The 15,384-nt window shown below is 38.1% G+C and overlaps 1 protein-coding gene across 2 annotated transcripts in view; it reads left to right on the plus strand.

The window, feature by feature from the left end:
• The first annotated feature begins 2,801 nt into the window (after positions 1 to 2,801).
• The window catches only part of LOC106878032 (F-box only protein 31-A), a 42,459-nt gene continuing 29,876 nt past the window's right edge, over positions 2,802 to 15,384 (plus strand). Inside the window, exons 1-2 of one of the 2 annotated variants that reach the window (XM_052965969.2) lie at positions 2,802 to 3,491; positions 6,128 to 6,262. In XM_052965969.2, the coding sequence (XP_052821929.1) occupies positions 6,211 to 6,262 (52 nt within the window). In that variant the 5' untranslated portion in view covers positions 2,802 to 3,491; positions 6,128 to 6,210. Of the gene's footprint in view, positions 3,492 to 4,067; positions 6,263 to 15,384 lie in introns of those variants that run through there. The other variant, XM_014927117.3, reaches the window with a different exon arrangement.

Genomic DNA, 15,384 nt, shown 5'->3' on the forward strand with positions numbered 1-15,384 from the left:
GGTTCGGTGCCGGCTGGATATAGAAAATGAGCTCTACGGTGACCTCCGCCAGTTGACCAACAGCATAAAAAATGGTTCTAGTTTGCTGGGAACTGAGACACAGAGTTGCTCGTCAACCAAGTCATCATTTGGGAACCGACCCATGAGAAAATTACCCATGGATCGTTTTCCAAATCCATTGTCAAACCCTAGTAGTAGACAACGGTACAGTAATGGCTGAGGAGTTTAGGACACTGATGATAGAACGAAATGCATGACATGCATCCTTGTGCCACACGCAATTGCAAATAGACGACGACGCTGATGATGCGGAGGAGAATCACTCATTTCTCGTATTAGCGTGTGTCTTTTTAACTTTATTTTCTGTCAAGGGAAAACTCAACATTTTTAAATGTCAGTTATCTCATGCATATTTAAGAACAGAATGTACATAAATCCATGTTCATGAAACGAAAGCTTTATTTTATAATATTCTAATATCTTAAGGCGGCGAGATGGCAGAAACGTTCGCACGCCGGGCGAAATGCCTAGCGGTATTTTGTCTGCCGTTACGTTCTGAGTTCAAATTCCGCCGAGGTCGACTTTGCCTTTCATCCTTTCGGGGTCGATAAATTAAGTACCAGTTACGCACTGGAGTCAATGTAATCGACTTAATCCCTCTGTCTGTCCTTGTTTGTCCCCTCTATGTTTAGCCCCTTGTGGGCAATAAAGAAATAAGAAGCGTTGGCATGCCGGGTGAAATGTGTAGTGACACCGTGCGCATGCGTAGTCTCACGCATGCGTGGAATTAAACAAGCAAGCTTTCCCGCTTAATTCTATCTCTTTCTCGATAGTCTGGAGTTCAGCGTTCCGTTATATTCATTAACTTTATATAGGAAAGTCAGGTATACATCTAATGATGTATAACCAACTTTCCTATACTGGTGACCCCCGACGTGATTCGAACACGTAGCCCGCTGAGCTGCAATAACCCACTTTCTATAAAGTGGTGACCCCGACGAAGAAAAACGCAGCATGGACTCTGGACTACCAACTTATAACTGGTGAACCCCGACTAAAAAACAAATGCGGCCATGGAGACTGAACTACTAACCAGCATCATCGTCATGACCAACACGATTCTACGATTACTACGCCACCAACATCTCCAACCATAGTCAACACGACTTACTACGTATTACCAACATCAACAAGCGCGGTTTTTTTCTCGCCTCTGTTAGAGTGGATTTTTCCACTCACGATAAACAGACAAGAATTACAGCCTGCGACTTTCCAATTATGTACTCAAAGAACTTGGTATAAAACTCTCACGTGTACTGACTTTCTAACTGCTGTGATATCTCACATACATATAGACGGTCTGTTTTTTATTATGTTCTTATATGTCGCATTCACACTCTCACATACACATACATCTTTTATGCCACACAATAACTCTTGTTATTCATTTCATACGGTTGTCTTTTCTATCGTCTCATTACTGGTATTTACGAAAACTATGTTATCGTAGTATAACATTACTTGTATATCATCTTTGATATATATTTTGGTGTGTGACACGTTTAAATAAAAGGAGTCCTCTGTTTTCCCATTCGTCACCATTTCTCCTTTTTGAGTTCGCACGGTCGTTCTTTCATCTTGGGTTAAGAAAATATTTCTTCGAGGTTTTCGCTAATGGTTGTACAGAGATTTGTCTGTCGATTGTCTGTAAATGCGCACCTCTTCAAACACTCATCACCAAACAGCCTTTTCGCCACCAGCTTCGTTCAACCAAGATTACCACCGTGACGATAACAATTACTACTACTTACCAACTACAAGCATTCTCCACGACGTCGCCAAGTTTCAACAGGACATTCTATCTCCTTGTGGGACTCTTGTACGAACTGGATTTTTTCTCTACAGACACTTTCACTTGTTCTGTGTTTTCACTCACTCACACACTTGTGCACTCATATATTTACTTTCCTTTCAGGGAAAACAAACGATCAGACTTTTACATCGCGTGATTCCAGTTTCCTGGACAGTTGTCATCACGGTTGTTTTGTCATTGTCATTTCATTTGTACATTGCATGCATGTATCACACGAGTGTACATTTCATTTCTTTCATTTTTCTTTGTGTGTGTTTTGTGCTACATCTTGTGGGTGGTTTTCAGTGGCCATCCTGCCTCAGGCGTTCTAACAGATTTCATATTGTCGTGCGTTTTCGCACTGGCAAGGGAGCCCTGTAGTGACGCCGTGCGCATGCGTAGTCTCACGCATGCGTGGAATTAAACAAGCAAGCTTTCCCGCTTAATTCTATCTCTTTCTCGGTCGGCCGGCCATGAGCATGGACGTGTCAAGCAGTGTCTCCAACATTCCAACCTGGAGACAGTCTCTTTACGTGTTTAGCTGTCTCTCTTCATCTTTCGAACTTACGCTCGACAGCTCGCTTACATCTACATAACAACGTCCCAACAACTATGCTCACACACACAGAAGCTGTAACAACAAGAGCTAAAGATGTATATATTTACCACCTGAATAAATGTTGTTTAAGTTGATAGTCTGGAGTTCAGCGTTCCGTTATATTTCTTAATTTTATATAGGAAAGTCAGGTATACATCTAATGATGTATAACCAACTTTCCTATAAATGCTTAGCAGAATTTCGTCTGTTTTTACGTTCTGAGTTCAAATTCCGCCAACGTCGACTTTGCTTTCATCCTTTCGGGGTTGGTAAATTAAGTACCAGTTGCGTACTGAGGTCGATCTAATTGACTGTTCCCCTCCCCAAAAATTTCGGGCCTTGTGCCTAGAGAAGAAAACATTCTAATATCTTCTTTGTGCGTGTGAGTGCGCGCGTGCTTGTGTTCACTTCCTTTTCACAAGGTACATTATGGTGAAACGGAAACGGGATATAAATTTCATATCTTTCAACGGTGAGCCACTTTTCATTCTTTGGAGATTAAAGCAGTTTTCTCACTCTAGATTCTTTTAAATAATTACCAGGTTGTGGAGCATCAAGCAAGTATCCGGATGTGATGAAACAACACTCGCTAGGTCATTGACTAAAGCGCTTCATTTTCACTTTCAAAGTCGTCGACCGCCAAGTCTGCTATCTGCCGCAGTATCTATAGTCTACGTTATAATTATGCGCGGATTTAAATTATCACTCCACCCGAAAAATTGATACTCCTGCCAATTCCACCTGAAGAATCATCTCCCAGCCTACTGTGAATATAACTTGTATAATTAGAACAATAATCCTCAATGCTGTGCATCTTTATTGTGAAAGTTTAAAGGCAAAAACAGCAATATCCAACGTGTTCCAAATTAAACTGAAGCTCCAATGATTATATAGATAATACAACAAAATACACATTGCTAAATACTTAGTTTAAAGGAAATAATATAAAGCGGGTTTCAAAGCTAATAGAAGCTGCAATTACCCAATGCTCCCAAAATACAGTACAGGATACATATTGCAAAGAGTTCTAACCAGCAATTTGTAGGTATAAAATTTCCAGATTATTATCAGAAAACGCATGACATTAGGAAGTTAAATTTTTTTTGTTTGCCACCACGCATGATCTTGCTGTAACTCTTGCGTTTTTACAAATACGATCCGATCGTTTGAGTGTGCACAGCTGTATTCACATCTACAAAATTGATTAAGTGGTTCTGTGCGTATATCCAAGATCCTGAATATTGTGGTATACTTCTCAATCATCACTGCGAATGAATGATTCTTGTTAAATCACTTTGAGTATTAATGAATGCAACCAATTGGAGGACTCCTCCTCGCATCGCTGTGACCGAAAACCCAGTATGGTTACGTCCAGGATCGCGTTTCGGTTTATGAGAGAAGCAAGATTCATAAAATTGTTGATTCTAGTCTTGTCAAGTTTGGTTGGATTTACCTCGAACAGCCTTCTCTTTACTCTCTTTTACTTGTTTCGAGCAAATCGACCCCAGGACTTATTCTTTGTAAGACTAGTACCTCCTTTGCCGAACCGCTAAGTTACGGGGACGTAAACGCACCACCATCGGTTGTCAAGCGATGTTAGGGGGCGGGGACAAACACATAAACATACACACACACACATATATATACATACATATATACGACGGGCTTCTTTCAGTTTCCGTCTACCAAATCCACTCACAAGGCTTTGGTCGGCCCGAGGCTATAGTAGAAGACACTTGCCCAAGGTGTTACGCAGTGGGTATGAACCCGGAACCATGTGGTTGGTAAGCAAGCTACTTATTACACAGCCACTCCAGCGCCTTTAAATTTTTTTTAAAGCTGTAAGCAATCAATCATCGTTTTCTCAGAGGGATTCACCTGAAGGACTGATGCTTCTTCTCTCGCCCCAAATACACATAACATTAACCTACTTCTTAAGTAAAACATTAGAATGGACGGACAAAAAAGACCCTATTCTTATAGAATTGGTGAGTTTAATACTTCAGGTAGACTTTTGTTTATTTTTGCGCAGAAACAAACAAAAAGACTATCTGGAATGTTTTGCTTAATTCATGCAATTGTAACAAGTATCACACTCGCTGCACGTCTTAAAAGTTTTTGTAGTCACCGAATAACTTTACAGGCACCATCATACAACAGTGGGAGGAAGGTACTGCGTGACATGGTCGACTGGTTATTATGAATAAAGATTCCTGAACCGACTTAGTTAAATGTATCATGTTCTGACACATATCTGACCCCACCTGAAAAATTATAACCCTAAGTGTTGCCACCTGAAGAATCATTTCAGGACATCTCATCTGTAGAATCGTTATACACGCATAGGTGCTCGCGCAAGAGACCATCAGATATTTATGGAGCCTCTTTAACTGTTCAAGCTCTGGACCGATGTACCATAGCTGAAAGCATCTCCTTTAGACCCTGCCTGTGACTAAACAATAACAACTACACTTATTTGAAGATCCTTGCAATGGTTTTGAACTCATTTCCTTCTTCCAAAGTTAAAGAATGGTTTTATCACATTGGCATTGGCGGGGAAAATGTAACCCATTTAACTGAATCCGAGGAAATATTGGTTTCAAATTTTGGCATCAGTTCAGCAATTTCGGGGGAAAGAGTAAGTCGATTACATCGACTCCAGTGTTCAACTGGTACTTATTTTATCGACCCAGAAAGGATGAAAGGCTATGTCGATCTCAGCGGCATTTGAACTCAGAATGTAAAATCGGACGAAATGCCGCTAAACATTTTGCCCAGAGTAGATAGATAGATAGATTTCTGCCGATTAAATAATAAATATATATGTGATAAAGTACATTTAGATTTGCTGTTTTACACGAAACTCGAGCCCCTCAGTAACTTTCAAAGTGTTTTCAGCTTCAAAAAATAATATATTTATCACAATTTCCTGTTAGAATTTCCCATGTTTTAGGAAGGTGAAGCTTAGGATTATTTTTCTGTAATATTCGTTTAATTTGCCAATCCAATTCGGTTATTCAGCTGTGTCTCGCTCACAGTGACCCGTCGCCCGTTATTGATACTTATATTAAGCAAATATTAATACCAGCTTGTGGTTTTGTTATGCTCTAGTAAATGCAGATGACTAGCTTCCGAAAATGACTTTAAAAAGGGAGTTACAATATAATGAGGTGGGAGGAAATTTATATTAATCGTTATATACTAAATTATTCCTCCCTCGTCTCTTGCTCTCTCTCTCTCTCTTTCGCTCGGGATATTTATCTACCGCTAAACAATTTTTGAAAGCAACTTACTGTGGCAACAACGCTACTTCAGCATTAACAAACACCGATAAATCGGCTAAGACATGGTATTTTCTTCGTTTATTTAGTAATTCGTTGACACTCATTTGCTTTTCAATTTCTAAAATTATCGTATCACTAGACGAAAACACTGTGCGCACTTTGTGAGGTGGTAAACAGAACAAAAATCTGCTGCTGCCCGACTAATAACAAACAATGCAGTGAGCCATCACATTTGGTGAGACTGTATTCACTTTGGATTATATCCAAAGATTTTTTAGCAAACCAGTAACTTTCAAATGTTGCCACCACTGCTGAATAACAATAACTTATAGTAATTGTCATCTCTAATAGTTCGTCAATTTAGTAAATGATTCCAAACTATGTTGATTACAGATTTCCCGCATGAGGTACTTACGTATCTATTCAAGTTTCTTCCAGGCCCACAATTGGCTCCTTTGCGACTTGTCAACAAAAAAATGTTGTATGTTGTATCTCAAGACGCAGTATGGATGGACAAATGTAATCGAGGTAAATTCTTTTTTCTTTTTCTTTAAATTCCATTACACCAAAGTGTTTATATTTTCATATTTGTCAAAAATGTTTATTTCAGTATACCATACTTTTTTTATGTAAACACTTGTTTATATACGAAGATGATATTTTCCCAGCATTTCTTTCATATATATAAAACATTCCCCAGACATGTTGCTTACAATGTGGAATTTAGTTAATTTTAGAACATTAAATAAGTTTTCCACTTTGCCATTAAGAAACAATAACCTTTCCGTTGTTATCGGTTGGCATTGTTTACTGTCAGGTCAACGCCTGACCGAGCAGAATTATATGATCAAATACCTGCTAGTCGTGAATCCTCCTGTCTTTTTTGTATATTTATGTCTGCATTGTTTTGTGTATCGCTCTTTTAAGAGGCTAGGGTGTGAGTTGAGGAATATTTGGATTTTATTTCTAGCAGATTGATCGTCCGTGGCAATATTTCAAGAATTTCATTATAAAATAAAGCGTATCAAGTGAAACTTTAAATCATAAATTTCGATGTAAACGCAAAAAAAGTTGCGAAGTATCGTTTCTCGTTTTTTTAACGAATCAATTCGATTTAATGTGTAAAGTATTAGCAAGCTAGGAGAAATGTTCTGATAGGGAAACGATTTAATTAAATAAATAGAAAAAAGAAACTACGAGACTAAAAGGAATATTTGTTATTGTTGAAGTAAAACGAATTAAGATCAACCACTACACTGCTGCTGGTTAAGTAGTCTGGATAACACGAGTACTAATTATGACTATTAAAAGCTTTTGTATTGTATATTCTGTAACTACAGTATACTATAATTGCAATATATATTGTCATTACAGTGTATTTATAAACAACAATTACACACTTAATTACAGTCTCCTATATTTAGCAAAATATCAGTACGCACCCATGCTTCTCAATCAACAAGTAGAATTGGGGACCCAAGTCAGCAAAGAAGCCCCTGCGAGATCGCTAGAAATAACAGCTAAATTTCTTCCAATCAAATCCTGCTTCTTAAAAAGAAAATAGGCAACTAATGTTATTTGGCGGATCTAAAGAATACGCACACCACCCGTTTTCGGCGTAACCTTAACCCTAAACACAGGGTGTGCGTATTCTTTACCTTCGCCATGTTATTCTAGATACACCGTACTTGTAAAAAAAAAAGATGGGTTTATCAAGGATGGGACTTCTTCGATCCTAGGGTCAGGTTAGCTTCCATCAGGACTGAGGTTAAACGTCATTCCTTCGTCAAGTGCTTCAAAGGACAACTTTGTTGACAGATATGAAGGAATGCCGGTTAAATGCTAAACGTTCTTGCTTCTTTTTGTTTTTTCTCGAAAACAAAACACTTATATCCAAGTAACGATGAGTTCCTTTCGAAAGGTGCAATACTAATATGGTCGGAAAGCAATTAGTTGATACTGTTTATCCAGTGGTAGTACTGATCTAGTAGAACTAGAGGACGAGGAAGATAGATACGTACCCTCTGGAGGATTGAATAGCTTGACTCGTAAACAATAAATAATTCACATTTAGTTAACACTTCCTTTTAAACAATACAGAATAGACCTACTCTCTTCCCTAAATCATCTCTTAATATGAGAATAAATCTGTAGTACGTGATATAAGTTCAACATGAAACGGTCAGAAAATTTCATTGTCTTAAAAATCCATCAGAGCTGTCACGAAACGCATGAAACCGGTGCTAAATATCTCTGTTCGCCTTGTAAGAGGTTCCCATGTACATTGGTACAGATGGACGTAACACTATCTGCTATGTTAAATTGGGCGGATTCGGTTCCTTCGTTATCACATTTACCTACTTTTAATCAAACTTGAGGATCATCAGTTTTACTTTCCAAAATGCATTTTGAACACGTTTAAAGCTGTTGCACTAGAAATGGAACGTGCAAGAAATGCTAAATGGAAACGTAATATAGCATTTTTTTAAAATTATTTTATTATATTATTGGTAACAAACCTCTACACTTTCGCTCTTGCTAGAAATAACAGTCAGATTTCCTCTAATCACACTAAATCATCTTCAAAATGAAATGATCACGGTTGACATGCCTTTGATCATGAGAATTTGTTCAATCAAGACTAATGTGCGGTTAAACAATAACAACTAGATTATATTTACCAAAGAAAAGGGACTTTGAATAATTCCAATCTCTTTTCGGATGGGGAATGGTTCGCACTAATAGAGCTGTAGCAACCCTCATGCAACAGGTGCCGCTTTTAATCATTCACAAGATTTGTTAGAAAAGGTTACTATTCTATCAGCCATTTTGACTATATAAGCCTGAACTTTCTTTGGTGGACATTGGAATTAGACACTGAGGGAAAATGGCTGTAACTTTTTAATTTTTTAATTTTGGCGATTTTCGTTTTCGATAATGTGTTCTATATGTCACGGTCATGCGATTCCCCATAAATTTTTTTTTACCCTAACCCTAACCCCGTTTGCCAAAGTGCATTTTTTCCTTCATATTTATTTACATATAGTCCATCTGGGCCAATGCAAGATTTGGATTGTCCCCGTTTAGCTGTTATTTCTAGCATATCAAGTTTCGTGGTGGGGACTCCACATATGACCCTTTTTCTGTTTCAATATAAATGTAAGCCTTTCATTTTCACATCTAAGTTGCGAGAAGGCTATTCGTACGACCTGAACATGTAGAACACAATGTCAAAAATGAAAATCGCCCCCCCCCCCCGTTGGGGGGAGGGGAGGGGGTCCAACATTTTTTTTAGGGGGAATCGCATGACTGTGACATATAGAACACATTATCGAAAACAAAAATCGTCAAAATTAAAAAATAAAAAAGTTACACCCATTTTCCCTCAGTGTCTAATTTCAATGTCCACCCTTTCTTTTTGTGTTGCCTCGATAGGACGGTAACAAGAAGACCATGGTGAAAGTTGCGTCATGGAGCAACTTGGTTATTTTTTCAGCCGGTCATGTGTTCAGTTAAACAAAACTATTTATTGCCTCTCTGGCATTTTGATTTTTTACAGAGCACCAAACACTCAGCTGAGGGTTTTGTGTTCAATATCCCAACATTAGGGCTATATTGTGTCCAAGGACAAGACGTCTAGCTTGAAGTGAGTTGTTGGCTTTTATTAAACCCAACTCAGCCATGATCGAGCAGAGCTATGGTGAAAGATATTCCATCTGTGACCATCTCATCTTTTTTCATATTCACATCTAACGTGTTCTTCCTTTCAAACACTGAGATATTGGTTTGAGAGAATCTAACTGTTATTTCTAGCAATTTGAATGCTATCGTGGAGGTTTCCTCTTTGTGGGTGCTTCAGAGTAGTAAGCCGCGGCAGGAATCCAAAACTAAAGCTACCAGTGTCCTATCCAAAGGAGATTTAACTTACATTCACTTAATACAGAAAGTTGAATATGAGGTTGCTTTCTTTACCTCCGAGTTGTTCGGAAAGGATAAGCTTGATTTAGTGTTGGATATTTTGCCTTATGAGCAGAGGACATTGTTACCCTTCAGCTCAATACTCGTCAGCCGCTCAAGGCTGTGGTACATCGACACTTACAGTCTACATCTTTAGTCTGGAACCCGCTTCCTGATCACAATATTGATCTACTGGAAGCTGTTTAGAGACGTGCAACCTGACAAATACCTTCTGTTTGTCACTTATCGTGAACGTATTGCTTCTCTGAGCATCGACATGCTAAAGTTTAGACGTCTAGCAGCTGACTTGGTAGAAGCTCACATGATTATCTACCGTCTTTTCAACAAAAACTTTGACCACATTTTTCTTACGTTCTGAGTTCAAATTCCGCCGAGGTCGACTTTGCCTTTCATCCTTTCGGGGTCGATTAAATAAGTACCACGTACGCACTGAATCGATGTAATCGACTTAATCTCTTTGTCTGTCCTTGTTTGTCCCCTCTGTATTTAGCCCCCTGTGGGAAATAAAGAAATAAATATCTCTAGCACTCATAGACACGCTTATAAATTCGAAAACAGCGCAGCACCCATGACTTTCTCACGGAATCAATTTCTCACTCTCAGAATTGTCGAAGTGTAGAATAAACTATTGCTGTCAGGACACTCGATACTTCAAAAATTCCATGCTTCCCGAATTCTGCCAACGCTACTCCTTTTGTGCCTATGCACCCTTTCCTCTTTATGACCCATTAACTGTTCACTTTTTTTGTATTCGGTGTACTATGCATCGACGGGATACATCGCCGAACTGATACCCATCCACTCCATGACGTTGTCACTGAGCGCCGCAGGCGATTCGCCTGCCATGTCCTCTGATTACCATCATCGCGGCATGCGAAAATCGCCATTCTGTGGAAACCACCGCATAGCAAGAGAAAACAAGGGCGACTAAAAGCGCCTTGGCGCCGCAACTTCATCGATGACTCCAAAGACATTGACATTTCATGGGATGAAGCTGAAATCGTTACGTTGGAGAAGCCTTGCCGTCCAATGCACCACTCGGAGCAGGAGGACCTAAGACTATGGATGCACTTCTAGCTTTCATGGCTGTCTTTCTTTACTGACTTATATGTCTGCTTCCTGTTCCCTCATTTAACCTTTTCCGATTAAATGTACTGCACTTGAGCACTGTATACAATAAGCTCATTAATGCGGCGAGCTGGCAGAATTGTTAGCATGCCGGGCGAAATGCTTAGCAGTATTTCGTCGACTTTGCCTTTCATCCTTTCGGGGTCGATAAATTAAGTACCAGTTACGTACTGGGGTCGATGTAATCGACTTAATCCCTTTGTCTGTCCCCTCTATGTTTAGCCCCTTGTGGGCAATAAAGAAATAAGAATTGTTCCAGCGTCAGAGAAACTGCCTGGCAGTATTTCTTCTGACTCATTACTTTCGGAGTTCAAATTCCGTTGATGTCGACCTTGCTTTTTACATCCTCCGGGGTAGATAAAATAAGTACCAGTCAAAAACTAGGGTCGGTGTAATCGACTAGCTCCTACCCACCCACCCTAAATTTCAGGCCTTGTACTTATAGTAGAAAGGGCAACGTTTCGGTATTAGTACATGTCGTCAGTCATGAGTGTTTGACTCATGTGTGTGTCAGCTCGGTCGAGCAAATGAAACACAATGTCATGCACAGTCATGATGTCATAGGCTTTTACCGAAAGATTGCTGAAAAGGTTATCATTGCTGTTATTATTAAGACAGCGAGCAGGCAGACCCGTTACCACGCCGTTCAAAATGCTTTGCATTCTGGGTTCAAATTCTGCTGAGGTCCACTTTGCCTTTTATCCTTTCGGGGTTGAGCACTGGGGTCGATGTAATCGACTTAGCCCCTTCCTCGAAATTGCTGGCCTTGTGCCAAAATTTGAAACCATTATCATTATGTGTCCTAAATTTGATATTTTCTTTCAAATAATGCATCTCGGCTTTACATTATACTCTCACCTAATCAATGTAATTGATTATTTAATTAGTATTTAATCCAGATATATTGCATTTTGAATGATAGAATTGAACTTTCTCCGAAAGAATATATGTATAGGTATAGTTGCATAGTGAAAAGGTTCACTTCGCAACCGCGTGGTTCCGGGTTCTATCGCTCTACATGTGTGTATTCTGCTATAGATTCTTATTTATCAATACAAATGACCATATGAGAGAGTCACTAGGTGGTCCTTCAACCTGTCAGAAATAGTAGTCAGATAACACCCACCTTGTACAAAGTCAAGATAGATCATCGATACTGTAGTCTTACATATCCCCAAAACGGTATGATCCTGGTTGGAAAAGCCTCAGTTCATAGGTCTGCTCGATCAGGGTTGTCACTGTATTGTTAGACCACAACTTACTACTCCGAGCCAACGAAGTAAACTGTGGCCTTGTATGCACACGCGAAAGAATGTAGAATGCTGTTTTAGGTATACAATAAGACAGGATGATCATGATGGGGACACTTGATCATGCTGCTCGAGTATTGTTTACTCAGGGTTAATGATAAAAAAAAGAACCTACACTGCGTGAAGTGGGAACCTAAAACGTTTGCATTTTGCATAAAACACATTCGTAAGCTTTAAACTACACGGGAAGTAATTTTAATATCAATGATATAACAGATTCGACTGCACATATTTGTTCAACGATAGTTTTTAATTTTCTCAGTAAATTAAAGGGTTACATTGTATTTTAATATAAAATAACCCTTCCATTCACCTGCAACGACATAGCATCTAATTACGTTTTTTTTTTTTTTTTGCAATTAACTCTCATAAAGCAATATAAACAAGGGAGACAAGTAGAATTTTACTACATGTCCCACTATAAGAATGTAAATAACGGGGTTTCACAACCCATTTTTGAAAGATCCCTTCGATGATGTCTCGCATTTGGTTTATGATTCTAAATTATGTATTCTTAATCTTCTGATACCATTGGATTTTTCATGAATTTGGTGGGGAAAGCGATAAATTTGATCATTAAGAGTCTACAGAATTCTTCCTTCCTAGTTCTCTATTAATCTGTGGTTTTCCACAACTTTACTCAACGTTGCGGAATACGGTGTTCCATAACAGTGGGATGATGCTACCAATCTATATAAGGTCCTTTTCACTCGTCCGTACTATACACACCCTTAATTTACTTTTAAATAAGGAATTTCATGTTGAAGACCAAAGTAATAAAAAAAATCTTAACTATTCCGTTTTTTTAATGGCATATTGGACAACATTGTCTTAATGTATTTAGCCCCTTTTAGGGATATTAGGGATTTGTCTGATATTTTTAGCAGAGGTCGCGGCTCCCGCGGGAGATGGGGGTTTGTGTGTGCCTTTTCGTTTTATTTTTCACTAGTTATATAGCCATAGAATTTGCATCCGTCTAAACTTATCTATATATGTGATAGGAAAAATACGGGAAAACAGCAAGTTTTATTCTACTGTCGAACGAACTACATTAATTCGTTAAAATTAAGAATTTGTATAAGCCTTAAAAAAAAAAAAATAGAGTAAAGGCAAACGTGTCAATATTTCTATGCTGATAAATAACATGTATTTTCTTCGCATGACACTAACAGGAAGCAGTTCTTGTATGTATTGTCGACATCGTGATTTGTAATTAGTGTTAATCAGAGAATTTTGCTTGTAAAGTAATCGGTTCTTATGTATCATGTTTCTTCAGATTCGTCTTCTATTATAATACCAATCACATCAAGCAGGATGCATTATAGAAATTGATTCGGCATTTAACTGGTATTTATTTTACCGAGCCTAGAAGAATGAAAAGCAAAGTTAACCTTAACGAGATTTCAATTCACAACAAATAGCTGTAGCTAAATAACGCAGGCATTTTGTCCGACTCTCTAATGTTTCTCCGCCTTCGTCTGTATAGATATTTCACCCATACTTGCATTTTTTTTTATACTTACCCAGTTTGAAGGACGGGATAATGCCCATGGCCTTTGCAGGCCCTCCTAGACTAATGAGATTGATGCTTGTAATGTTCCTCTTGCACTTTTTTAAGTCAACACTTGCTGGAAAGACAAGATGAAAGATTCTAGAGAGCTAAGATCCTGGGAAGAAAGGACTGGATGTAGTGATCAGTGCAGAGCCTAATGGTATCGAACAAAAGGGATGAAAGGAGGAGAGAGTAGTGGGTTGGAAATTTTTGAGTGGGTGACATGAGCCCAGCGTGAAGTAACCTCTAGCTTTGAAAAATAGTACCAGTTATAGGGATGCAGTTCTATGTTAAGGATGTGCAGTTGTGTTTTTGCCAAGTCCTCAGCCGATAGCAAGAAAATTTTTTAAAAAATAGAAATGTGCTGAAATAGTTTTTACAAACAATTATCTTTCCACTATAAAAAGGCTCATATAAAAATCTGTTAATATAATTTACAGTGTCACGGCGTCAAGCTAGCAGAATCATTAGCAATGCTGGACAAAATGCTTAGTAGCATTTCTTCTAGTTTTACATTTTGCATTCATATTCCAACACAATCAGCTTTGCTTTTCATCCTTTCAAGGTTGATAAAGTAAGTACCAATTGAGCACTGGAATCAATGTAATTGACTTATCTTCTCTGATAAACTTGCTAGCTTTCTGCTAAGATTATAATTTTGCAGTGTCTTTATCTCCCTGTTTCTTCATCATTGTCTGAATTTTATGGAAATACTGATTGCTTAGTTAGCTGAGCTATGATACTTGCATTATCTATTTCAAGGAAACATTAACAGGTCATTTAGTTAGCTGAATATTGAGTAGAAATATAAATTATAAGTTTCAAGTTCAATTCCTCCATAGCATCATCATCATTTCGATGTCTGCTTTTCCATGTTTGCATGGGTCAAAAAGAATTTGTTGCAGCAGATTTTACGCAGTTCTATGGCCTTCCTCAAACCCTCACTTGTTTTCAAGCAAGGTAGTATTTCACCATGACCAGACATGTTTTCACAGAAGATAGGAAATGAAAGACATAGCTTGTATGATAGTGACACTCATTTACAATAATATCTTGTCAAAAAGACAAGGAGTCATAAACACATACAAAGGTATCCAAATCATAATCATTCTATCCTTTTACATGAATGTAGAACATGATTTGAGGGATATTTGGCTGCTATTTCTCTCAGGCCTAATGATTACATGTTTTCTTTCCAATATAGTCTATCTTAGATTATATAATCTAATACATCCTTAGTTTTTAATAGGGTTTGAAGTAGGGAGTGTCTGTTGTTTATAGTTGATGAAGTAAATGCATAGAGACTCCTACTATGATTAATAAAACAAGTGACAAACATTTAGTGAAGTTAATTTGAATAATTAAACTCAACTTTTAGAGCAATGGGCAAAATGACTTGCACAATTTGTTTCAGCTGTTTATATTTTAAGTTCAAATCTTGCCTAAAGCACCTTTACTTTACATTCCTTTGAAGTCAGTAAAATAAAGTACTAGTCAAGCACTAAGATCTATATAATTGACTAATCTCCTCCTCCAAAATATTTCTGGTCTTGTGCTTAATTTAGAAACAGTTATTAAGGACATTAGTTTGGCTGAATCATTAGAGCATCGGGAAAAATACCTATTGATATTCCTTCCATCTCTTTATGTTCTGAGTTCAAATCCAACCAAAGTTAAAATTG

Source organism: Octopus bimaculoides, chromosome 1 (genome assembly GCF_046866305.1).
Source record: "Octopus bimaculoides isolate indiv1 chromosome 1, ASM4686630v1, whole genome shotgun sequence".
NCBI lineage: Eukaryota > Metazoa > Mollusca > Cephalopoda > Octopoda > Octopodidae > Octopus > Octopus bimaculoides.